At 46.3% G+C, this 26,158-nt stretch overlaps 2 protein-coding genes across 3 annotated transcripts in view; one reads left to right on the top strand and one right to left on the bottom strand.

Annotated features, from left to right (window-relative positions):
• MRPL27 (mitochondrial ribosomal protein L27) overlaps positions 1 to 17,812 on the bottom strand; it is a 30,627-nt gene extending 12,815 nt beyond the window's left edge. For both annotated transcript variants that reach the window (XM_056549559.1, XM_056549561.1), the window contains exon 1: positions 17,680 to 17,812. In XM_056549559.1, the coding sequence (XP_056405534.1) occupies positions 17,680 to 17,713 (34 nt within the window). In that variant the 5' untranslated portion in view covers positions 17,714 to 17,812. The remainder of the gene's footprint in view (positions 1 to 17,679) is intronic.
• Positions 17,797 to 26,158, top strand: part of EME1 (essential meiotic structure-specific endonuclease 1) — a 71,128-nt gene continuing 62,766 nt past the window's right edge. The window contains exon 1 of the mRNA XM_056549548.1: positions 17,797 to 18,181. Within this exon, the coding sequence (XP_056405523.1) occupies positions 17,797 to 18,181 (385 nt within the window). The remainder of the gene's footprint in view (positions 18,182 to 26,158) is intronic.

The raw sequence follows: 26,158 nt of genomic DNA, 5'->3' as shown, positions 1-26,158 counted from the left end.
GGTGAAAAGTGCTCTGCTGGCGTACTACAGGTCTCAGAAGAGAAGGAGTCACATTTGGGTTTTTGAAAGCAAATTTTTCTCTAGGGGCATGCCGCATTTAGGAAGCCCCTATGGTGCCAGGACAGCAAAAAAAAAAAAAAAAACCACATGGCATATCATTTTGGAATCTAGACCCCTCGGGGAACGTAACAAGGGGTTAAGTGAACCTTTATACCCCACAGGTGTTTCCCGACTTTTGCATATGTAAAAAAAAAAAAAAAATTTTTTTTACCTAAAATGCTTGTTTTCCCAAAAATTTTACATTTTTAAAAAAGGGTAAAAGCAGAAAATACCCCCCAAAATTTGTAACACAATTTCTCCCGAGTACGGCGATACCCCACGTGACCCTAAACTGTTGCCTTGAAATACGACAGGGCTCCAAAGTGAGAGCGCCATGCGCATTTGAGGCCTAAATTAGGGACTTGCATAGGGGTGGACATAGGGGAATTCTACGCCAGTGATTCCCAAACAGGGTGCCTCCAGCTGTTGCAAAACTCCCAGCATGCCTGGACAGTCTACGGCTGTCTGACAATACTGGGAGTTGTTGTTCAACAGCTGGAGGCTCCGTTCTGGAAACAGTGGCGTACCAGACGTTTTTCATTTTTATTGGGGAGGGGAGGGGGGCTGTATAGGGGTATGTGTATACGTAGTGTTTTTTACTTTTTATTTTTTGTGTTAGTGCAGTGTAGTGTTTTTAGGGTACAGTCGCACGGGCGGGGGTTCACAGTAGTTTCTCGCTGGCAGTTTGAGCTGCAGCAGAAAGTTTGCGGCAGCTCAAACTTGCAGCCAGATACTTACTGTAATTCTCCGCCCATGTGAGTGTACCCTGTACATTCACATTGGGGGGGGGGGGGGACATCCAGCTGTTGCATAACTACAACTCCCAGCATGCCCGTTGGCTGTCGGTGACTGCTGAGAGTTGTAGTTTTGCAACAACTGTAGGCACACTGGTTATGTATCACTGAGTTTGTGACCTAACTCAGTGTTTCACAACCAGTGTGCCTCCAGCTGTTGCAAAACTACAACTCCCAGCATGTACAGTGCATGGTGTACGGTGACTGCTAAGAGTTGTAGTTTGCAACAGCTGGAGGCACACCGGTCGTGAAACACTGAGTTAGGTAAAAAAAAAAAACTGAGTTTCACAACCAGTGTGCCTTCAGCTGTTGCAAAACTACAACTCTCAGCAGTCACCGACAGCCAACGGGCATGCTGGGAGTTGTAGTTATGCAACCAGCAGATGCACCACTACAACTCCCAGCATGCACTTTAGCTGTTTGTGCAAGCTGGGAGTTGTAGTTATACAACAGCTGAAGGTACACTTTTCCATAGGAAAAAATGTGCCTCCAGCTGTTGCAAAACCATAAGTCCCAGCATGCCCATAAGGGAATGCTGGGAGTTGTGGTGGTCTGCCTCCTGCCGTTGCATAACTACAGCTCCCAGCATGCCCTTTTTGCATGCTGGGAGCTGTTGATAAGCAACAGCAGGAGGCTGTCACTCACCTCCAACGATCCATGCCGGAGAGTCAGTCCCTCGTCGTCACCGCCGCCGCCGCTGCTCCTGGGGCACCGATCCCAACATTGACGCCGGGGATCGGGGTCCCCAGCACCCGGGGTGCACGTCCCGCACCCGCTCACGTCCTCTGGAAGAGGGGCGGAGCGGGTGCGGGAGTGACACCCGCAGCAGGCGCCCTGATTGGTCGGCCGGTAATCCGGCCAACGAATCAGGGCGATCGTGAGGTGGCACCAGTGCCACCTCACCCCTGCAGGCTCTGGCTGTTCGGGGCCGTTAGAGACGGCCCCGAACAGCCAGTAATTCCGGGTCACTGGAGACCCGATTGACCCGGAATCACCGCAGATCGCTGGACTGAATTGTCCAGCGATCTGCGGCGATCGCCGACATGGGGGGGCATAATGACCCCCCTGGGCGATATGCCGGGATGCCTGCTGAACGATTTCAGCAGGCATCCGGCTCTGGTCCCCAACCGGCTAGCGGTGGGGGCCGGAATTCTCACGGGCGTATGGATACGCCCTCGGTCCTTAAGGACTCGGGATGCAGGGCGTATCCATACGCCCTATGTCCTGAAGAGGTTAAGGGGTTGATCTACATTTTATTTGTGGGACAAACCATATAAAACCTATGCTGGTGTAAAACAGACCTAATGTAGTCACAAGGAGACTACACTTGCTCTATTAAAGCATATGGGCATCCTGTGATTTACATTAGGACAGGGCTTGACAAAATTGGAATTAACCACTTAGGGACCCAGGGCGTACAGGTACGCCCTGGAACATAAGGACCCAGGGCATACCTATATGCTTGTGGGAATTTCGGTCCCCGCCACGCGCCAGGTGGGGAACAGGTTGACTGCTGATATCAATCAGCATGCACGACGTTTTCGAATTCGGGTCAATCGGGTCTCTGGAGACCCGGTAACCCAGAAAAAAAAGGGTGAATGGGGCTGTCCCAGACAGCCCCATTCACCCTTACCCAGCAGGAGTGAGGTGGCACGGATGCCACCTCACGGTCACGTGATTGGTCGGTCGGAACAACCGACCAATCACTGCCCTGCTGGGCGGTGATGGGGGGGGGGGGGCGACGATTGGGGCCGGCGGGGGTCTCTTACCTCTCCCTGGTCCGGCAGGGGTCCCCGCCTGCTGTTGCTTAGCAACAACTCTCAGCATGCACAGCCAAAGGGAGTTGTAGTTTTTCAACAGCTGGTGTTCCAACTACAACTCCCAGCATGCCCTTTGGTAGTCTGTGCATGCTGGGGGTAGTAGTTATGCAACAGTTGGAGGCACATTTTTTCGATAAAAAAAAGTGTGCATCCAGCTGTGTGCATAATTACAACTCCCAGCATGCACAGACTACCAAAGGGCATGCTGAGAGTTGTAGCAGTTTGCCTCCAGCTGTTGCAAAACTACAACTCTCAGCATGCCCTTCAACTGTCCATGCATGCTGAGTGTTGCAGTTTTGCAACAGCTGGAGACACATTGGTTGTGAAACAGAGTTTGAGTCCTAACAGTGTTTCGCAACCAGTGTGCCTCCAGCTGTTGCAAAACTACAACTCCCAGCATGCACTGAGAGACTGTACATGCTGGGAGTTCTAGTTTTGCAACAGCTGGATGCACAGTGGTTGCAAAACACTGAGTTAAGTAACAAACTCTCAGTGTTGAACAACCAATGTGCCTCCAGCTGTTGCATAACTACAACTCCCAGCATGTATGGTCTGTCAGTGCATGCTGGGAGTTGTAGTTTTGCAACAGCTGGAGGTTTGCCCCCCCCCCCCATGTGAATGTACAGGGTACATTCACATGGGCAGGTTTACAGCGAGTTTTCTGCTGCAAGTTTGAACTCCCAGCGAGAAACTCACTGTAAACCCCCACCCGTGTGAATGTACCCTAAAAACACAACACTACACAAAATAAAAAGTAAAAAAATGTTGTGAAAAATTGGAAAATTTCTGCTATACTTTGAAGCCCTCTGATGTCTTACAAAAGTAAAAACATGTCAACTTTATGATGCAGACATAAATAGAAATATTGTATATGTGAATCAATATAATTTATTTGGAATATCCATTTTCCTTATAAGCAGAGAGCTTCAAAGTAAAAAAAAAAAAAAAATGCAAATTTTTCACCAAGAAATGATGCAAGTATCAACAAAAATTTTACCACTAACATAAAGTAGAATATGTCACGAAAAAAATCTCAGAATAAGAATGAAAGGTAGAAGTATCCCAGAGTTATTAAAGGAGAACTCCAGACCATAAAAATTGTCCCCCATGGTGCCGGCAGTAAAAAAAATAAAGATGTACATACCTTCCTCCGCTCCCCCGGGGCCTCCGGTAACTGTCTCCTGTCTCCGCCGCAATCCACTTCCTGGTTGCCGGTGGTCGGATGAATCAGCCAATCACCAGCCGCAGCGCAGTCCGACTCGGCCGGCGATAGGCTGAGCGGCAGTGTGAAAACGCTTCAGGACACAAAATTCTTCACTAAACCGGCACCTGTTGCCGGGGCCGAAAACGTCACACTGCCGCTCAGCCAATTAAAAAAAAAGTCCAAAATTGCTGCTTTTTTGTCACATTTTATTCCAAAAAAAATTAATAAAAATTTTTAAGAAAAAGTGGAACTGATAAAAACTACAGATCATGGCGCAAAAAAATTGCCCTCATACCGCCCCATAAACGGAAAGATTTGAAAGTTATAGGTGGTCAAAGTAGGGCAATTTCAAACATACTAATTTTGTTAAAATGGTTTGAGATTTTTTAAGTGTTACAAATATAGAAAAGCATATAACACTGGTATCATTTTAATCGTATTGACCCACAGAATAAAGAAAACGTAATTTTTACCGTAAAGTGTACAGTAGAGATGAGCGAACTTACAGTAAATTCGATTCGTCACGAACTTCTCGGCTCGGCAGTTGATGACTTTTCCTGCATAAATTAGTTCAGCTTTCCGGTGCTCCGGTGGGCTGGAAAAGGTGGATACAGTCCTAGGAGACTCTTTCCTAGGAATGTATCCACCTTTTCCAGCCCACCGGAGCACCTGAAGGCTGAACTAATTTACGCAGGAAAAGTGGTAAACTGCCGAGCCGAGAAGTTCGTGACGAATCGAATTTACTGTAAGTTCGCTCATCTCTAGTGTCCAAGCATGAAAACAAAACATCCCAAAATTTACTAAATTGCAGTTTTCTTTTCAATTTTCCCACATAAATAATATTTGTTTGGTTGCGCCATGCATTTTATGGTAAAATAAGTGATGTCATTACAAAGTACAATTGCTCTTTCTGAGTGTTGCTGTGTAAGAGGGGGCGTGAAAGAGGAGTTTCAAAAACTGTGATTATCTGTTGTGCGGAGTGAATCTGTGGAGTGGGTGCGACTGCCTATAGCCCACATTCATATTTTGGGTACGTTTTTCTCTTTTGCACATAGTGGGATAACTGTTAGAGTTTAAACACCCTTTTTCATTTTTATTTTTTTCTCTGTTCCACCTCTAGGGGGAGGAGGAGTAGATTGGGCACAGGTGTATAAATCTTAGCTTGGGACTCTTATTGAGAGCTTGCTCTTCTGAGTGTTGCTGTGTAAGAGGGGGCGTGAAAGAGGAGTTTCAAAAACAGGAGGTTGAAAGCAGGAGGTTGAGATCGCTGTGAGTGTTAACTTCTAAACCCACAAGGTCTACAAATAATTTTAAGTGTAATTTTGACTGTCTGTTTTTTCCTATACATTTGTGAAATCCCCATAACTAGATGGCCTCCATGTTGGAAAATGCAGTCCAATGTACATCCTGTTCTATGTATGCAATCCTTGAACAATAGTTTGAGGGTGCATATTGTTGTGCGAGATGTGTGCTAGTTGTCCGTTTGGAAGCCCAGATCCTGCATCTAGAGGGGCGACTGGCAACAATGAGAAGCATTAACAACATGGAGAGGAGTCTCCTGCTCACTGAGCAGGCACTCTCGGGAATAGAGGTGGGGGAGGACAGTGGGACGGAGTTGCAGGACAGTCAGGCAGTTAGCTGGGTTACAGTTAGAAAGAGGGGTAGGGGAAAAAGTGTCAGCGAGGCTAGTCCTGAACTGGCACACCCCAACAAGTTTGCCCGCTTGGCAGATGAGGGGGATGCCATTACAGAGCTAGCAGAACTGCAGCAGGATACCGCCTCTGACCGCCAGGGGGGGGGGGGTGTCTGCTCCAGTAAGGAGGGAGGAGTACAGGGCAGGCCAGACAGGTACTAGTGGTGGGGGACTCAATTATTAGGGGGACAGACAGGGCAATCTGTCACAAAGACCGGGATCGCCGAACAGTGTGTTGTCTGCCTGGCGCACGAGTTCGGCACATCGCGGATCGGGTTGACAGGTTGTTGGGCGGGGCTGGAGAGGACCCAGCAGTCATGGTACATATTGGCACCAATGACAAAGTAAGAGGTAGGTGGAGTGTCCTTAAAAATGATTTCAGGGACTTAGGCCGCAAGCTTAAGGCAAGGACCTCCAAGGTAGTCTTTTCTGAAATACTACCAGTACCACGAGCCGCACCAGAGAGGCAGCGGGAGATCAGGGAGGTAAACAAGTGGCTCAGAAGCTGGTGTAGGAAGGAAGGGTTTGGGTTCATGGAGAACTGGGCTGACTTCGCTGTCTGTTACCGGCTCTACCATAGGGACGGGCTGCACCTCAATGGGGAGGGTGCAGCTTTGCTTGGGGAGAAGATGGCTAGAAGGGTGGAGGAGTGTTTAAACTAGGGACTTGGGGGGAGGGAACGTACAGCAAAGAGGGGGAAGATAGTGTAGATAGAGAGGTGGGAATTATAAATGTACCTGGGGGGTGGAGCGGAGGGAGGGGTTAGAATAGTTAATAGGAATAAGCTTCATAGGAAAATAAAACTTACACCCTTGAATCCCATTAACCCCAATAACATAAAGGATGGAAATGTAAAGTGTATGTTCACAAATGCCAGAAGCCTAGCAAATAAAATGGGGGAGCTTGAGGCCTTGATACTGGAGGAACATATTGATATAGTTGGGGTCACTGAGACATGGCTGGACTCCTCGCATGACTGGGCTGTCAATCTGCAGGGGTTTACATTGTTTCGTAAGGATAGAATGAACAGAAAAGGTGGTGGAGTCTGTCTGTATGTAAGAAGTGGTATGAAAGTCAGTGTGAACGATGCCATAGTGTGTGATGATTCTGAGGAGGTGGAATCATTGTGGGTAGAATTACAAAAGGAGGCAAATACTGAAAAAATAGTATTTGGTGTAATCTACAGACCCCCTAATATCACTGAAAAGATAGAAGTTCGGCTTCATAAACAAATAGAGAGGGCCGCCCGGGCAGGTACAGTGGTAATAATGGGAGATTTTAACTATCCAGATATAGATTGGGGTCCGGGGTTGGCTAAAACTACAAAAGGGGCGACAATTCCTAAATTTATTGCAGGATAATTTTATGGGCCAGTTTGTGGAGGACCCAACAAGAAGTGATGCCTTGTTGGATCTGATCATTTCCAACAACGCAGAGCTGGTTGGTAATGTAACTGTGCGGGAAAACCTTGGTAATAGCGACCACAATATAGTTACTTTTGACTTAAAATGTAGAAAACAAAGACAGACGGGGAAGACAAAAACATATAACTTTAAAAAGGCAAATTTCCCTGGGCTGAGGGCTGCACTACAGGACATAGACTGGGGGGAGGTGTTGTCAAATACTGATACAGAAGGTAAATGGGACATCTTTAAATCAACTCTAAATAACTATACAGCTAAATATATACCAAAGGGGAACAAATATAAACGATTAAAACTAAATCCTACATGGCTGACACATGATGTTAAAAGAGCAATAAACAACAAAAAAATTGCCTTCAAAAAATACAAATCTGATAGGTCAGCTATAACATTTAAACAGTACAAGGAGCTTAATAAAATCTGTAAAATTGTAATAAAAACAGTAAAAATTCTAAATGAGAGACAGGTGACCAAAGAAAGCAAAACTAATCCTAAATATTTTTTTAGATATATAAATGCAAAAAAACCAAGGACAGAGCATGTAGGACCCCTTAATAATGATAATGGGGAGGTTGTCACAGTCGATCAAGAGAAGGCGGAGCTACTGAATGGGTTCTTTAGTTCTGTATACACTATGGAAGAAGGAGCTGACATTGGCCAGGTCAGTGCAGGTAACACATCATGTAATGTACTGAACTGGCTTAATGTAGAGATTGTACAAGGTTTGTTAAGTGATATAAATGTAAGCAAATCCCCAGGACCGGATGGACTACACCCAAGAGTTCTTAGAGAGGTAAGTTCAGTAATATCTGTACCCCTGTTCATGATATTTAGAGATTCTCTGGTGTCTGGTATTGTGCCAAGGGACTGGCGCAAGGCGAATGTGGTGCCAATCTTCAAAAAGGGCTCTAGGTCTTCCCCAGGAAACTATAGACCGGTAAGTTTAACGTGCATTGTGGGTAAATTGTTTGAAGGACTTATAAGGGATTACATACAGGAATACATAGGGGATAATTGTATTATAAGTGATAGCCAGCATGCGTTTACTAAGGATAGAAGTTGTCAAACCAATCTAATTTGCTTTTATGAAGAGGTGAGTAGAAGCCTTGACAGAGGAATGGCTGTGGATATAGTGTTTCTGGATTTTGCTAAAGCGTTTGATACTGTCCCTCATAGACGTCTGACAGGTAAGTTAAAGGAGATGTCCCACGGAGAAAAATTGTACAGGTTTAGGTGCATAAATTAAAGTTATATAAGTTTGTAAATCACTTACATCACCCATCCTGCATGGAAATTATGTTTTCAGCGATTCTTTTGTCAGTCAGGAAGCTCAGCAGTTACGGTTTCGGGTGACTTTCGACCCCCCATTCACCTCCGTTATACTGGGGGCCGTGACGCAACACATTCCCACAATACCCCACGCAGCCTTCAGTTCGGCTGCCCGCCCCGTGCACGGCCTCTGCCCGCCCCATCTCATAAATAATCATTTACCCCCCTCCCCTCCTACGTGGTTGGCTGAGCAGCTATGAATATGTAATAGCTGCTTCAGCCAATTAGAGCAGCCCCTGCGCACACTTTCACTTTCATTCTTATCCCACGGCAGGTTAGAGCAGGAACTGGCAGTGTTCTGCCCTGCCTCAGTCAAAAAAACCTGTAATCACCCTCATTTGTGCCCTGTATTTGTCCCCCTGCACTCTCCCCTGTCCAGTTTAGCTCTGTGTCCTCCCGGCAGCACTATATTACCGAGGACTCAGCGCTGATTGGAACAAGAATACAGACTTCTATAGCCCAGGAGCGCACTCCCCTGCATCTGGGCTATAGAAGTATATGTCCCTGCTTTGATCAGGGCTGAAGCAGCAGTCATATAGTGCTACAGGTCAGGAGAGGGCATGAGATATATATCTTTTCTAAAGAGTTGAAAATAAATCGTGTGTGCAGAGGCAGGCACCCCCCCGACCCCCCCCACCCCCCCCCCCCCCCCCCCTGCTTGTAGTACCATTTTTTTGCAAACCAGTGTGCCTTCAGCTGTCCGGGCATGCTGGGAGTTGTAGTTTTGCAACAGCTGGGGGCACCCTGGTTGGGAAACACTGTTCTAGGCTATATAAAGTATTTTCCCCTAGGCCAGTGTTTCCCAACCAGTGTGCCTCCTGCTGTTGCAAAACTACAACTCCCAGCATGCACAGACAGCCTTCAGCTGTCCGGGCATGCTGGGAGTTGTAGTTTTGAAACAGCTGGAGGCACCCTGGTTAGGAAAAACACTGTTCTAGGCTATATAAAGCATTGTTCTCTGCTTCTATTCCAGTGTTTTCAAATCAGGGTGCCTCCTGCTGTTGCAAAACTACAACTCCCAGCTTGCCCATATAGCCTTCAGCTGTCCGGGCATGCTGGGAGTTGTAGTTTTGCAACAGCTGGGGGCACCCTGGTTGGGAAACACTGTTCTAGGCTATATAAAGTATTTTCCCCTAGGCCAGCGTTTCCCAACCAGTGTGCCTTCAGCTGTCCGGGCATGCTGGGAGTTGTAGTTTTGCAACAGCTGGGGGCACCCTGGTTGGGAAACACTGTTCTAGGCTATATAAAGTATTTTCCCCTAGGCCAGTGTTTCCCAACCAGTGTGCCTCCTGCTGTTGCAAAACTACAACTCCCAGCATGCACAGACAGCCTTCAGCTGTCCGGGCATGCTGGGAGTTGTAGTTTTGCAACAGCTGGAGGCACCCTGGTTGGGAAACACTGTTCTAGGCTATATAAAGTATTTTCCCCTAGGCCAGTGTTTCCCAACCAGTGTGCCTCCTGCTGTTGCAAAACTACAACTCCCAGCATGCACAGACAGCCTTCAGCTGTCCGGGCATGCTGGAAGTTGTAGTTTTGCAACAGCTGGAGGCATCCTGGTTGGGAAACACTGTTCTAGGCTATATAAAGCATTTTCCGATGCTTCTAGGCCAGTGTTCCCCAACCAGTGTGCCTCCTGCTGTTGCAAAACTACAACTCCCAGCATGCACAGACAGACTTCAGCTGTCCGGGCATGCTGGGAGTTGTAGTTTTGCAACAGCTGGGGGCATCCTGGTTAGGAAAAACACTGTTCTAGGCTATATAAAGCATTTTCCCCCTAGGCCAGTGTTCCCCAACCAGTGTGCCTCCTGCTGTTGCAAAACTACAACTCCCTGCATGCACAGACAGCCTTTGGCTGTCCGGGCATGCTGGGAGTTGTAGTTTTGCAACAGCTGGAGGCACACTGGTTGGGAAACCCTGGCACATTTGGAGGGTGCAAAAGAGAAATGTTGTATCATTCTTACTGTAATTAAAAAATAAGACATCCCCTAAAAATAAGCCATAGTGGTAGACGTGTTTTATTGAAAGTAATGAATAGGGACCCCCCTACTCATCTGCCCCAGGTACCTCAGGGATGTCACCATGTCATGAAGCAGTGGCGTCCTTATATGCCCGTGTTTTTTCCAAACCAGTGTGCCTCCAGCTGTTGCAATACTACAACTCCCAGCACGTCCGGGCATGCTGGGAGTTGTAGTTTTGAAACAGCTGGAGGCACACTGGTTGGGAAACACTGGCATATAAGGAGGGTGCAAAAGAGAAATGTATATATATATATAAACACACACATGCACATACAGACACACATGTGTAAGTGTGTGTGTGTATATGCACATGCAGACATACACATGTGCAAATGTATGTATGTGTAATATTATATATATATATATATATATATATATATATATATATATATATATATATATATATATATAGATATACACAAACATACATGGGTTAATATATATTTGTTTTCTTTGTATTGCATGTTTCACTTGTGCACATTGATTTACCATGATGGGGCTTTCTTCCTCCGACACTAGTGATGAAAGCTAGATAAGCAAACTGCTTACATAGCTGGATCACTAGCCGGGGAACACGTGCATGAGTGGGGATTGGATGACACAGGCTGCCACCTGTGCTGGGGAAGCTAGGGGGATAGCAGAACGGGGGGAGGGTGGGGGAGAAGAGAAATGTGTGGGCGTTATTGCATTAATGAGGGGGTGGAGAAGTAAGGCAGTGTAGGCTGGGCTGGAGCCCTGCTAGAAACGAAAGGCACTGTGGGAACCCATGTGCAGACCGGAAGACAGAGAGGTACATGAAGCAGGAAGTAACGGAGTTTCAGCTGGATTGCGGGCGAACGAATGGGCAATTTGGACGGGGACCAGGTCATTATGAAGGTAAGAACATGTACTTTAATATGAGCTTTTTTTGTTTTTAAATTGGGGCATGGGATTTCTTCTTTAAGGTCTTTGGGTTTGGAAATTTTAGTTTGTAACTGGATTGAACACTGGCTCATGGATCGTACCCAGAGAGTGGTGGTCAATGATTCGTACTCTGATTGGTCCCCGGTTATTAGTGGTGTACCCCAAGGTTCAGTACTGGGACCGCTGTTGTTTAATTTATTTATCAATGATATAGAGGATGGCATTAACAGCTCTGTTTCTATCTTTGCAGATGACACCAAGCTTTGTAGCACGGTACAGTCTATAGAGGATGTGTATAGGTTACAAGATGACTTGGATAGACAGTGTCTGGGCATCCACTGGCAAATGAGGTTCAATGTGGATAAATGTAAAGTTATGCATCTGGGTACTAATAACCTGCATGCGTCTTATGTCTTAGGGGGATTAACTGGCAGAGTCACTGGTAGAGAAGGATCTGGGTGTACTTGTAGATCACAGACTACAGAATAGCATGCAATGTCAGGCTGCTGCTTCCAAAGCCGGCAGGATATTGTCATGTATCAAAAGAGGCATGGACTCAAGGGACAGGGACATAATACTCCCCCTTTATAAATCATTGGTACGGCCTCACCTGGAATATGCTGTTCAGTTTTGGTCACCTGTCCATAAAAGGGACACTGCGGAGTTGGAAAGGGTGCAGAGACGCGCGACTAAACTAATATGGGGCATGGAACATCTTAGCTATGAGGAGCGATTAAAGGAGTTACAATTGTTTAGTCTTGAGAAGAGACGTTTAAGGGGGGATATGATAAGCGTATATAAGTATATTAATGGCCCATACAAAAAATATGGAGAAAAACTGTTCCAGGTTAAACCCCCCCAAAGGACGAGGGGGCACTCCCTCCGTCTGGAGAAGAAAAAGTTTAGTCTCAAGGGGCGACACGCCTTCTTTACCGTGAGGACTGTGAATTTATGGAACGGTCTACCTCAGGAACTGGTCACAGCAGGAACAATTAACAGCTTTAAAACAGGATTCGATACATTCCTGGAACAAAATAAGATTAATGCTTATGAAGAAATATAAAATCTCATCCCTTCCCCAATATCGCGCCACACCGCTACCCCTTAATTCCCTGGTTGAACTTGATGGACATTTGTCTTTTTTCGACCGTACTAACTATGTAACACAAAAAAATAAGCCCTCATATGGATCTGTGGATGGAAATATAAGAGTTATGATTTTTAGAAGGCGAGGAAGAAAAAACGTATCGGTAAGTCATGAGTCCGCTCCTGTTCTATAACACGGGGCCACGACCCGTGGCTAATAGCGCACAGCACTGATCACAGTGCCACGCGCTATTAACCCTTTAGACGCGGCATTCAAAGTTGAATGATGCATCTTAAGTGAAAGTAAAACCATGCCTGTTAGCTCAGGGAGCTGTTTGGGATCGCCGCTGCGAAATCGTGGCATCCCGAACAGCTTACAAGACAGCCGGAGCATCCCTACCTGCCTCCATGCTTTCCGATCGCCGAATGACTGCTCAGTGCCTGAGATCCAGGCATGAGCAGTCAAGCGGCAGAATCATCGATCACTGGTTTCCTATGAGAAACCAGTGATCAATGTAAAAGATCAGTGTGTGTAGTGTTATAGGTCCCTATGGGAGCTATAACACTGCAAAAAGAAGTGAATAAAGATCATTTAACCTTTTGGGAACGAAGGGCGTATGCATCCGCCCTTGCGTCCTGGTACTTAAGGACGAAGGGCGTATCCATACGTCCGTGGGAATTTCGGTCCGCGCCGGGCGGGGACCGGGGTGACTGCTGATATCTATCAGCAGGCACCCCGTGCAAATGTCTAATGACCCCCCATGTCGGCGATCGGCGCAAGTAAATTCACACTTGCGATTTGCGCCGATTACGGGTCTATGGTGACCCGGAATAGAAGGGGGATCGCGGGTGTCTAAGACACCCACGATCCCCCTAAAGCGATAGGAGTGAGGTGGCACGGGTCTAAAGCGATAGGAGTGAGGTGGCCACCCCTCCTATCCCTGCTAGTGGTGGTCTAGACGCGACCACCAATAGCAGATCTGGGGCGGGGGTTTACTTTTGTTTTCCCCGTCCTGCCCTCCCACAATAGGCAGGGCAGAACGGGGAAAACGAAGAGGAGCGGCGCCGGAGTCCACTTACCCGTCCGGAGGCAGCGGAGCGATGGCGATCGGCGACGGAGATCTGCGGCGGCGTGCGGCAGAAGAGGACGGCTCCCTGGATGCGACGGAAGCCGGTGAGTTGCCTAGCAACATCTAGAGGGCTACAGTCTGAGACCACTATAGTGGTCTCTAGACTGTAGCCCTCCAGATGTTGCAAAACTACAACTCCCAGCATGCCCAGACAGCTGTTTGCTGTGTGGGCATGCTGGAATTTGTAGTTTTGCAACAGCTGGAGGTCTACAGTTTAGAGACCACTGCACAGTGATCTCTATACTGCCCTCTAGATCTTGCAAAACTACAACTCCTAGCATGCCCACACAGCTGTTTGCTGTCTGGGTATGCTGGGAGTTGTAGTTTTGCAACATCTGGAGGTCTACAGTTTGGAGATCACTGTTCAGTGGTCTCTAAATTGTAGCACTCCAGATGTTGCAAAACTACAAATTCCAGCATGCCAATATAGAAAACAGCTGTTGTGGCATGCTGGGAGTTGTAGTTGCGTACCTCCAGCTGTTGCATAACTACATCTCCCAGCATGCCCTTCTGTGATCAGTACATGCTGGGAGTTGTAGTTTTGCAACAGCTGGAGGCTCACTGGTTGGAAAATACTGAGTTAGGTAACAGAACCTAACTGAAGGTTTTCCAACCAGTGTGCCTCCAGCTGTTGCAAAACTACAACTCCCTGCATGCACGGTCTGTCAGTACATGCTGCTAGGAGTTGTAGTTTTGCAACAGCTGGAGGTTTGCCCCCCCCCCCCCCCCCCCCCCCATGTGAACGTACAGGGTACATTCACACGGGCGGGTTTACAGCAAGTTTCCTGCTTCAAGTATGAGCTGCGGCAAATATTTCGCTGCAGCGCAAATTCCTAGCGGGAAACTCACCGTAACCCGCCAGTGTGAATGTACCCTAAAAACACTACACTACACTACCACATAATAAAGAGTAAAACACTACATATACACCCCCTTACACTGTCCCCGACCCCCCCCCAATAAAAATGAAAAACGTATTGTACGGCAGTGTTTCCAAAACGGAGCCTCCAGCTGTTGCAAAACAACTACTCCCAGTATTACCAGACAGCCACTGACTGTCTAGGCATGCTGGGAGTTTTACAACAGCTGGAGGTACCCTGTTTGGGAATCACTGGCGTAGAATACCCCTATGTCCACCCCTATGCAATCCCTAATTTAGTCCTCAAATGCACATGGTGCTCTCTCACTTCGGAGTCCTGTCGTATTTCAAGGAAAGAGTTTAGGGCCACATATGGGGTATTTCCGTACTCGGGAGAAGTTGCACTACAAATTTTGGGGGGGCTTGTTCTCCTTTTACCCCTTATGAAAAAGAAAAGTTGGGGTCTACACCAGCCTGTTAGTGTTGCCCTTTACTTTTTATTTTCACAAGAGGTAAAAGGAAAAAAAGACCCCCAAAATTTGTAACTCAATTTCTCCTGAGTAAGGAAATACCCCATATGTGGGCGTAAAATGATCTGTGGGCACACAACAAGGCTCCGGAGTGAGAGCGCACCATGTACATTTGAAGCCTAAATTGGTGATTTGCACAGGGGTGGCTGATTTTACAGCGGTTCTGACATAAACCCAAAAAAATACCCACATGTGATCCCATTTTGGAAACTACACCCCTCACGTAATGTAATAAGGGGTGCAGTGAGCATTTACGCCCCACAGGTGTCTGACAGATTTTTGGAACAGTGGTCCGTGAAAATGAAAAATGTAATTTTTTTGTTTGCACAGCCCACTGTTCCAAAGATCTGTCAAACGCCAGTAGGGTGTAAATGCTCACTGTACCCCTTATTACATTCCGTGAGGGGTGTAGTTTCCAAAATGGGGTCACATGTGGGGGAGTCCACTGTTCTGGCACCACGGGGGGGCTTTGTAAATGCACATGGCCCCCAACTTCCATTCCAAACAAATTATCTCTCTAAAAGCTCAATGGCGCTCCTTCTCTTCTGAGCATTGTAGTTCGCTCGCAGTGCACTTGACGTCCAAACATGGGGTATTTCCATACTCAGAAGAGATGGGGTTACACATTTTGGGGGGCATTTTCTCCTATTACCCTTTGTAAAAAAGTAAAATTTGGGGAAAAACCAGCATTTTAGTGGAAATTTTTTTTCTTCATTTACACATCCGACTTTAACAAAAAGTTGTCAAACACCTGTGGGGTGTTAAGGCTCACCGTACCCCTTGTTACTTTCCTTGAGGGGTGTCGTTTCCATAATAGTGTGCAATGTGTTTTTTTTTGCTGTCCTGGCACCATAGGGGCTTCCTAAATGGGACATGCCCCCCAAAAACCATTTCACAAAAACTCACTCTTCTAAATCCCATTGTTGCTCCTTCACTTCTGAGCCCTCTACTGCGCCCGCCGAACACTTGACATACACATGAGGTATTTTCTTACTCGAGAGAAATTGGGTTACAAATTTTGAGAGGATTTTTTTCCTTTTACCCCTTGTAAAATTAAAAAACTGGGTCTACAAGAACATGCCAGTTTAAAAAATTAAGATTTAGAGTTTTCTCCTTCACTTTGCTGCTTATCCTGTGAAACACCTAAAGGGTTAACACACTTACTGAATGTCATTTTGAATACTTTGAGGGGTGCAGTTTTTATAATGGGGTATTTCTAACCAGAAGACCCTTCAAATCCACTTCAAACCTGAACTGGTCCCTGAAAGTCCGATTTTGAAAATTTTGTGAAAAATTGGAAAATTGCTGCTGAACTTTGAAGCCCTCTGATGTCTTCCAATAGTAAAAACTCATCAATTTTATGATGCAAACATAAAGTAGACATATTGTATATGTGAATCAATATATAATTTATTTGGAATATCCATATTCCTTATAAGCAGAAAGCTTCAAAGTTAGAAAAATTTTCACATTTTTCACCAAGAAAGGATGCAAGTATCGACGAAAATTTACCACTAACACAAAGCAGAATATGTCACGAAAAACAATCTCGGAATCAAATTTATAAGTAAAAGCATCCCAGAGTTATTAATGCTTAAAGTGACAGTGGTCAGATTTGCAAAAAATGCTCCTGTCCTTAGGGTCATAATGGGCTCCGTCCCCAAGGGGTTAACCCCTCCCCTAATAAAAGTAATAATCACACCTTTTCCCATAAGAAATAAAAAACAGTGTAAATAAAAATAAACATATGTGGTATATGGTATGTGCGGAAATGTCCAAATTATAAAAATATATTGTTAATTAAACCGCACGGTCAATGGCGTACACGCAAAAAAATTCAAAAGTCCAAAATAGTGCATTTTTGGTCACTTTTTATATCATGAAAAAATGAATAAGTCCTATCAATGCAAAAATGGTACCGCTAAAAACTTCAGATCATGGCGCAAAAAATGAGCCCTCATATCGCCCCGTACGCAGAAAAATAAAAAAGTTATAGGGGTCAGAAGATGACAATTTTAAAACGGATACATTTTCCTGCATGTAGTTATGATTTTTTTCCAGAAGTACGACAATATCCAACCTATATAAGTAGGGTATCATTTTAACCGTATGGACCTACAGAATAAAGAGGAGGTGTTATTTTTACTGAAAAATATACAGTGTAGAAACGGAAGACCCCAAAAGTTACAAAATAGCATTTTTTTTCTTCAATTTTGTCTTACAATGATTTTTTTCCCCGTTTCACCGTAGTTTTTTGGGTAAAATGAATGACGTCATTACAAAGTAGAATTGGTGGCTCAAAAAAATAAGCCGTCATATGGATTTTTAGGTGCAAAATTGAAAGAGTTATGATTTTTAAAAAGTGAGGAGGAGAAAAGAAAATGCAAAAACGGAAAAACCCCAGGTACTTAAGGGGTTAAGGCCAAAATGGGCTGTGTCCTTATGGGCCTCGCGGTCCCAGTGATCAGCCGACCTAGGAGCCACTGTTTGTCAGCCGATTGCTGAATCCTGTATACGGTGCAATAATCATCCTCACGAAAACAGCAAAAACACTTCTCAGCATGTGTGACCGGCTGCATGTAGCTCCGGCGCACCCGTCTCCTACTATTTCAGGGACCAACGCGCAAAGGTCAATGCGTCAACGCATACACTGAGACCAGTAAGGTACAGGGGGTCGTGTCGTATACAAGTCCGGCCCCGCCCACATCAGACCGGACTCACACCAGATAGACGAGGGAACCGGGAGGTGACACGGTCTGGAGGAAGTAGACGCGCACCAGTGACACTTACCGAGCAGGCGAGCCGTTCCACACAGCACTGACATATCGGCCACCCGGATGTCACGGTCACTTCCGCTTCCTCTCACTGCAACCGGCGGCCAATTTAAAAGCGATGTAGGCGGCCGCCATGAGCTCCTCGTCTGAGGCTATTGAGCCAGAGGACCTATCCGCCGTGCCCTTTCTGGTGACAGCCGAACGGCAGTCTAATGTTATTATGGTTCTCAGTAGCAGCAGTGACGACGAAGACGAGTTACCAGGTGCTCCGCTCCTGCACCGTCTCCACGTCCCTGAGGCACGACTTGAATTACATAGGAGTACCTCATCACGTGACCCTCTAACAAAACCACTAAAGGGGGCTGCGAGGTGTCCCCCAAAGCAGCCATCCTTCTCGCACGAGCCACTAGGTGCATCATCGTTATCCTCCAGTGACGCTGCCAAGGTCCCCCATCCCGAGAAGAGAAAGAAAATAGATGGAAAGAAGATGGATGTTGTCACGGTTCATATAGACCCTGGTATAACATCATTTTTATTTTTTTTTTTACATTTTTACACTTCATTTTTTTTTCTTCCTTGCCTTTTATTAGCCATAACGCTTAAATGGGCACTTTTTTTTTTTTTTTTTTTTTATCAAAACCTGTGAAGAGTTGCCCATAGCAACCAGATCGCTTCTTTCATTTTTGATAGGCCTTGTTAAGAATGAAAGAAGTGAGCTGATTGGTTGCTATGGACAACTTTGCCTTTCCACAGGTTTTAATAAATCTCCCCCATATCTCTAATATAGTTTCATTATAATTTTTTTTACTAATATGGTGTAATTTACGTTTTAAAACCGGCCACTAATTGGTCTGAATTCATTGAGCCTGCGCTCGCTCCCTGCCTGTCAATAAGACGGCGGGAGCAAGCACTGAAAGCGCATTGGCCCCCTGGCTTCACACGCCGACCCCGCCTCCCGGCATATGCCGCTGCTGCCGCCTCAGGAAGGACTCAGCACAGCACTTGGGTATGTCTGTTTTGGGTGGGGGGATTTTAGCGTCATGGCCATAACCTTTATTACTTTCAGAAGGGGGAGGGGTGCTCAGCGCCGAGGCCATAACAAATGTATTGCTTTCAGCGGGGGGTAGTGCCGCAGCCATAACAAATCTATTGTTTTCCGCGGGGCAGGGGTAGTGCCGCGGCCATAACAAAGTTATTGTTTTCACCACAGGGTGCCTCCAGTTATTTCACTACTACAACTCCCAACATGCCCTGACAGCCAATAGATTTCCGGGCAAGCTGGGAGTTGGTGGTGAAACAGCTGGAGGCACCCTGTATAGGTCAACTAAGGGTGGAAGTCGGCCCCAGCAGGCATCAGTGACGTCATGCCTGCTGGGGAAGTCTACCTGGTAAGTGAGCACACTACTACTTTTCTTTATTCCCACAATGCAAAGCGTTTCGCGGAAGTTCCGCTTCATCAGGCAATGATGAAAAACGCGTTGTATTGTGGGAATAAAGTAAAAGTTGCATTTTACCTCAACTCCAGCACCTTCATGATCTCTGCCTTTTTGGAGGAAATCTGTACTGTATCTGTGGTTATGTGAAGCGGAGCCGCTGCTGAGATCCTATTAATACATACGCTCTCCCATTGGTAAGCGCTAATTCACATTAAGCGTTAACACATTTTACCTGGGTATTACACAAGGGAGCGCATCCTTTTGTCTCTTTTTTTTTTCTTTTTTTTCTAGGCAGACAAAAAGACATTTCTAAAATAGTAAAAAAAAATTAATTAAAGGCAGGGAGGGGGTTAGGGATAGGCAGGGACAGAAAAAAAAAATAAAATAAAAAAAAAAAAGATGGTGGAAGCTACCCTTTAAAATTTTCCACTTCCAGACCCATATGAGGTCATGTGTTTTTTTTTTATTTTTTTTTTATGCCACTAATTGTACTTTGTAATGACTCATTTTACCACAGTCTACAGGGAAGCAAAAAGAAAAAGTGTGTGTGTGTGTGTGTGTGTGTGTATACAGTGACCCCCTGATCTACAATGGCCCCGACAAAAGATAATTTCAACATGCGATGGCCTCTCAGAGGCCATCGCATGTTGAAGGTAGCATAAACATACGATGCTTTTCTATGTCGGGGCCATCCCATAAACGGCTATCTGGCAGCGCTGACTGCTTCAGCTGCCACCGGATAGCCGTTTACGGTGCCCCATGAGCTCCGGTGATAGCTCCGGCGCGTCCTCTTCGGGATCCCCTGCATCGTCGGCGCTCTCCATCGTCGTCATCACGTCGCCGTGCACGCTGTCCCGTCATCCAATAGGAGCGGCGTGCGTAACAACGTGATGGCGGCGACGGAGCGTGCGGATGCCAGGGAAGCAGAGGCCTTGCCGGAGCGTCGGGGACACCCCGGGGACGCGGCGACAGCGATGGACGGCGACATCCCGGGCAGCGGTGAAGAGCGGTGATGGTCCGGAGCAGCAGGGACAGGTGAGTACAACTTCCTCTAACAGTTATCTTCAACCTGCGCACCTCCAGATGTTGCAAAACTACAACACCCAGCATGCCCGGCGTTGGACTTTTGCAACATCTGGAGGTCCGCAGGTTGTAGACCACTGTCCTATACTTTACATTGCACGGATCCCTCAACATGCGATGGTTTCAACAAACGATGGTCCGTTTGGAACGGATTACCATCGTATGTTGAGGGACCACTGTGTGTGTATGCATATATATATATATATATTTGTGTGGCACAATTTATGTGAAAAAAAAATTGGGGAAAATTTGACATTAAAATGATACCCAATTTATAAGGGTTTTATTAGTAAATGAAACCATTATAAATTGGGTATCATTTTAACATTTGTACAAAAATTTGTATAATTAAAATTGTTCTATTCTGACCCCTGTAAATATTTTTTTCCTTTTTGTCTGTATACAGGTCCATATGAGGGCAATTTTTTTTACCCTGATCTGTATGTTTTATTGCCCAGATGTTAGCTGCAAGTCAATAGTGAACTGCAAAATGCCAGATCCAGTTTTTCAGCTCTTTTTGGCTCCTTGGAAGTTTTTCCAAAACGACCTCTTGTTGGGACTCTTTTTTTGGGAAAATCTTGCTGTTTTTCTCCCATAGAAGTCTATGGGAGTAAAAAAAAAAACGCCACGAAAAATGCCATGTGGATTTTAACTTTGGTGCTTTTGCCGGCAGTTTTTATTCTTTTTTGGACTTTAGCGATCCAAAAAAAAGGGAAATATACCTTTTTATTAAAAAAAATAAAATAAAAATATTAATAGGGTACCATTAAAAAAGTGGTGTAAAAAATTGTATTTAACAAAATGTATCTTTTTTTGTAACAAGATTTTTATAAATTTTTAAACAGGAATCAATTTATGTAGGCAGGCAGAGAACTAAAAATGTAGCCGACAAAAATAATAAATTTAGAAAGAGGCCATTTAAATGTAAAAATAATACAGTGACCCCTCGACCTACGATGGCCCCTACATACGATAATTTCAACATGCGATGGCCTCTCAGAGGCAGCATCAACATACGATGCTTTTGTATGTCGGGGCCATCGCATAAATGGCTATCCGGCAGCTCAGACTGCTTCAGCTGCCACCGGATAGCCGTTTACGGTGCCCTGTGTGGTCCGCTGACTATCACTTACCTGCCTCGGGGCTCCGGCGCGTCCTCGTCAGGATCCCCTGCATCGTCGGCACTCTCCATCGACATCATCACGTCGCTGTGCACACCGTCCTGTCATCCAATAGGAGCGGCGTGCGTAGCAACGTGATGGCGGCGACAGAGAGCGAGGATGCCGGGGAAGCAGAGGCCTTGCCGGAGCATCGGGGACGCGGCGACAGCGATGGACGGCGACATCCAGGGCAGAGGTGACGGTCCGGAGCGGCGGGGACAGGTGAATACAACTTCCTCTAACAGTGGTCTTCAACCTGCGGACCTCCAGATGTTGCAAAACTACAACTCCCAGCATGCCCGGACAGCTGTTGGCTGTCCTATACTTTACATTGCACGGATCCCTCAACATTGATGGTTTCAACAAAGGATGGTCCGTTTGGAACGAATTACCATCGTATGTTGAGGGACCACTGTATATGTAATAATTAATTTTGTTAATCTTTTAATTAATGTATCTTAATAATCTGTTCAATAAAGTGTGTGTGTGTGTGTTTTTTTTTTACTTTTTAGGTAGTACTACTACTCCCACCATGGAACACACTGTTCCATGATTGGAGTAGTAGTACATGTACTAATTGACAGATCGCCCAGGGTGTCACTTCTGACACCCGTTGCGATCCTCCTGTATAATGTGTAGATGCAGCCGGTCTTCTATGGTCGCTTGCACTGCCGTATATATACCTATTCATTTTTCCAGCAGAGAGCTGTGATTGGCCAGATGGTTCCAGACAATCACAACTCTCTGTGGGAAATATGAATAGGTGTATATATACGTCAGTGCAGGGGACCATAGAAGAGCATCCGGCCTCATCTATACATTATACAGGAGGATCACAGCGGGTGTCAGGAGTGACATCCGCTGTGATCTTTCCTTAAATGGGCACCGTCGGATACAAAAACTTTTGATATGTTGTAAAGCATGCAAAATCAATAGGTTTTGCAATTGCCTACATTTGGCTTTTTCAGTATGAAATACTGAAAATTTTCTGTCAAACAACTGCCCTCCCTGCCTGCTTGGACACATACTAGTCCTGCTGTGTCCATGCGTCATCACCTATGTCATGGACACACTTGCTTGATTGACAGCTGTGAGCGAAAAATCCTCCCATTGTCAGCTTGTGTCCCGCTACTGTCAGTGAGAACAAGCTGGGAGTTGTTATTTTGCTAATGCTAGGGGAGATGTGAACAGACAGCATTACTGGGGGGGGGGGGGGGGGAGGAGACCTGCACAGTGAGGCCACGTCCCCTCCCTTTGAGAGGAATTCAGACTAGTGATTTAAAAGTGTAAAAAATAAATAAAAATAAAGGTGTTAGACACACAAGTTTTTGTTGGATCTGACGGGTACGCTTTGACTGCAGGTACTACTTCTCCCAACATGGAGCACATTCTGCTCCATGCTGGGAGCGGTAATACCTGCATTAAAGGGGTACTCTGCACCCCTTGACATCTTATCCCCTATCCAAAGGATGCTCTGTTGCAGCGCCCACCTGTACGGCTTTCACCTCACGCTGGTGGCTTCGGATCCCGACCACAATGGTGGAAGAGCTTGACATCACGACTCCGCCCCGTGTGATGTCACGCCCCGCCCCCTCAATGCAAGTCTATTAATGCAGGTACTACAGCTCCCAGCATGGAGCAGAGTGTGCTCCATGTTGGGAGTAGTAGTACCTGCAGTTAATGACAGACCAAAGCAGGTGTCACTCCTGACACCAGATGCAATCGTCCTATCTATTGCAGAGATGCAGAGCGGTTATTTACAGCGCTTCCATCTCTGCACTATACTCCGGACAGCCAGTGATTGTGAATAGAACATCACTCATCCATATTTGACGCTGAGAGCGGGGATTGGCTGCAATCATCCGGCCAATCCCCACTCTGGGAAAATATGAATGCATGATCTATTCACATCACTGGCTGGCTGGTGTACAGAGCAGGGATGCGAGCGCTGTATAGAGCCGCTCCACATCTATGCTATAGATAGGATGATCGCATCGGGTGTCAGGAGTGACACCCGGGGCGAGATGTCTATTAGTACAGGTACTACTAGTAGTATTACTACCTAAAAAAAATTAAAAACAGAGAAAAAAGTGAAACCCTAATACACTTTAACAATTAATAAAAATGTAGTTATAAAAATTGAATAAAAATTTTTTTTTTTATTTATTATTATTTATTTTTTTTGTACCCAACAAATTTAGAGAAAAACGCCAAAAGGGCCAAAAAAAATTTTTTTCTACTCAAATGCAAGAATGTCAGATGCAGGAAATTGCACTGGCGTTTTTTCTGCTGTTTTTTTCTTTGAAAAAAAAATAAATACAGGAAAAAAGAAGTGGAATCCTAGCCTAAAGGAGTTTATGAAACAGGGATGTGGAAATAAAAACCCTAAAGCCAGTATTTACGACCACTTGCAGCCAGAATAAATTTCCTAGGTAGCCAGGATGACTGCCCCTGTAGTCTGTAATAATGTCGCCCTGTAGCTTATAATAATGACTATAGCCAATATTAATGCCCCTGGTAGCCAGTATTAACAATCGGGGTCAGGACTTTGGCAGTTAACATAAAAAAAAAAAAACTTTTGGTCCCCGGCTGCAGCAATATCCCGCCTTGGCCAGTGATTTGCTTTGGGGCAGTGTGGTCACGATTGGTGCGGAAAGGGAGAGACTTCCAGCCGAGGAGCAGGTCACTGGAGGTAAGCTCCCTTTGGGGGGAGCCAGAAATACCTGAGTGCAGTGCTTCGGCTCTTTTATAGAGATGCATGTAGGGGGCGTGTCAGCTACCACTTCATGATGTGGTCATCACACCTCATTCAAGAGGAGAGCCAGGGTGCTGAGCGGGAAATCGCAGAGGGTCCCAGTGGTCTGACCCCCCGAGATCTGACACTTATCCCCTATCCTTTGGATAGGAGATACATTATTTTTTTTTTTTTTATCCCAGAGTACTTCTTTAACCCCTTAAGGACTGAGCCCTTTTTGCAATTCTGATCACTGTCACTTTATGCATTAATAACTCTAAGATGCTTTTACCGATTATTCTGATTCTGAGATTGTTTTTTCGTGACATATTCTACTTTATTTTAGTGGTAAATTTGCGTTGTTACTTGCATCCTTTCTTGGTGAAAAATCCCAAAATTTCATGAAAATTTTGAAAATGTAGCATTTTTCTAACTTTGAAACTCTCTGCTTGTAAGGAAAATGGATATTCCAAATAACTTTTATATTGATCCACAAATACAATATGTCTACTTTATGTTGGCATCATAAAATGGACATATTTTAACTTTTTGAAAACATTACAGGGCTTCAAAATATAGCAGAAATTTTCTGTTTACAGAACTACAACTCCCAGCATGCCTGGGCAGTCTAGGCATGCTGAGTTGTAGTTTTGCAACATCTGGAGGGCTACCGTTTGGGCACCACTGTAATAGTGGTCTCCAAACTGTTACCCTCCAGATGTTGCAAAATTACAACTCCCAGCATGCCAAGCAGACCATTGGCTGTATTGGCATGCTGGGAGTTGAAGTTTGGCAACCACTAGGAAGGCAGCAGTAAAGATCTCTTTACTGCCACCTTCCTTGATGCTCCACGCCGTCGCCACCCTACCTGTGCCGTTGATGCCACCGATGATCGCCGGTCCCCACCGCATCTTCTTTACAGGTACCGGCCGCCATATTGTCCCCCCGTTCTGCCCGACATCCAGGGGTGGGCAGAGTGGGGGGTTTCCATGGTAACCCCCCCCGTCTTCAACTGACATTGGTCAGTACTCAGTGCTGACTAATGGCAGGGGATAGGAGGAGGTTGCACCGCTGCAACCTCGCTCCTATCCCTTAGGATGATTCGGGGCTGTCACTGACCGCTCCGATCATCCCTATTTTCCGGGCGATCGGGTCACCAATCAGCCCGGAATAGCAGAAAATTGCATGTCTGAATTGACATGTGATTTCCTGCGTTCGCCGACATGGGGGGTCTCGGGACCCCCCTCGGCGATGTGCCGGGATGCCTGCTGAATGATTTCAGCAGGCATCCCGGTCCGGTACCTGACCGGCTAGCGGCAGGGACCGGAATTCCCACGGACGTATCCATATGCCCTCAGTCCTTAATAGGGATCGACCGATATCGGTTTTTTAGGGCCGATACCGATAATCGGTGCAGGTTAGGGCCGATAGCCGATAACTTATACCGATATTTCGGTATAAGTTATCAGCTATTTAACCCCCTGCGACACCGCTGCAGATCATTGATTTAAAGCGGGCGCTTTAAATCAATGATCTGCAGTGGCTTTTGCAGGGCCATAGGCCGCCGCCGCCACCACCCGCTTCTCTCCCCTACCTGCCAGGGTGCTCCGGGCCATCCATCGTTCCTGTAGTGTCCGGGGGCGTTCCGGGTGGAGGGTGGTCCGGTCCGGGCTGTCCTTCTTCTCCGGCGGGCCTCTTCTCCACTCCGGGCAGGCTCCGGCCTAGTACGCTGCATAGACGTCGCTGCGCAGTGACGCCCGTGCGCAGCGACGCACCTGACGTCACGGCGTAGCGGCGTCTATGCAGCATACTAGGCCGGAGCCTGCCCGGAGTGGAGAAGAGGCCCGCCGGAGAAGAAGGACAGCCCGGACCGGACCACCCGGAACGCCCCCGGACACTACATGAAGGAAGGATGGCCTGGACCACCCCCATTACGGGTAAGTTTAATTTTTTTATTCACTCGGAGGGTGGGGGAGGGGCCCGACCGGTATAGCGGTATGGGAAAAAATCCATAGCGGTATACCGCCTAGCATCACGGTGGGGGGTGCGACGCGGTGCGGTGGGTCGGAGGTGCGGGGGGCG

This window comes from Hyla sarda, chromosome 13 (assembly GCF_029499605.1).
Source record: "Hyla sarda isolate aHylSar1 chromosome 13, aHylSar1.hap1, whole genome shotgun sequence".
In the NCBI taxonomy this organism is placed as follows: domain Eukaryota; kingdom Metazoa; phylum Chordata; class Amphibia; order Anura; family Hylidae; genus Hyla; species Hyla sarda.
This window is presented reverse-complemented; position numbering and strand designations above follow the sequence as displayed.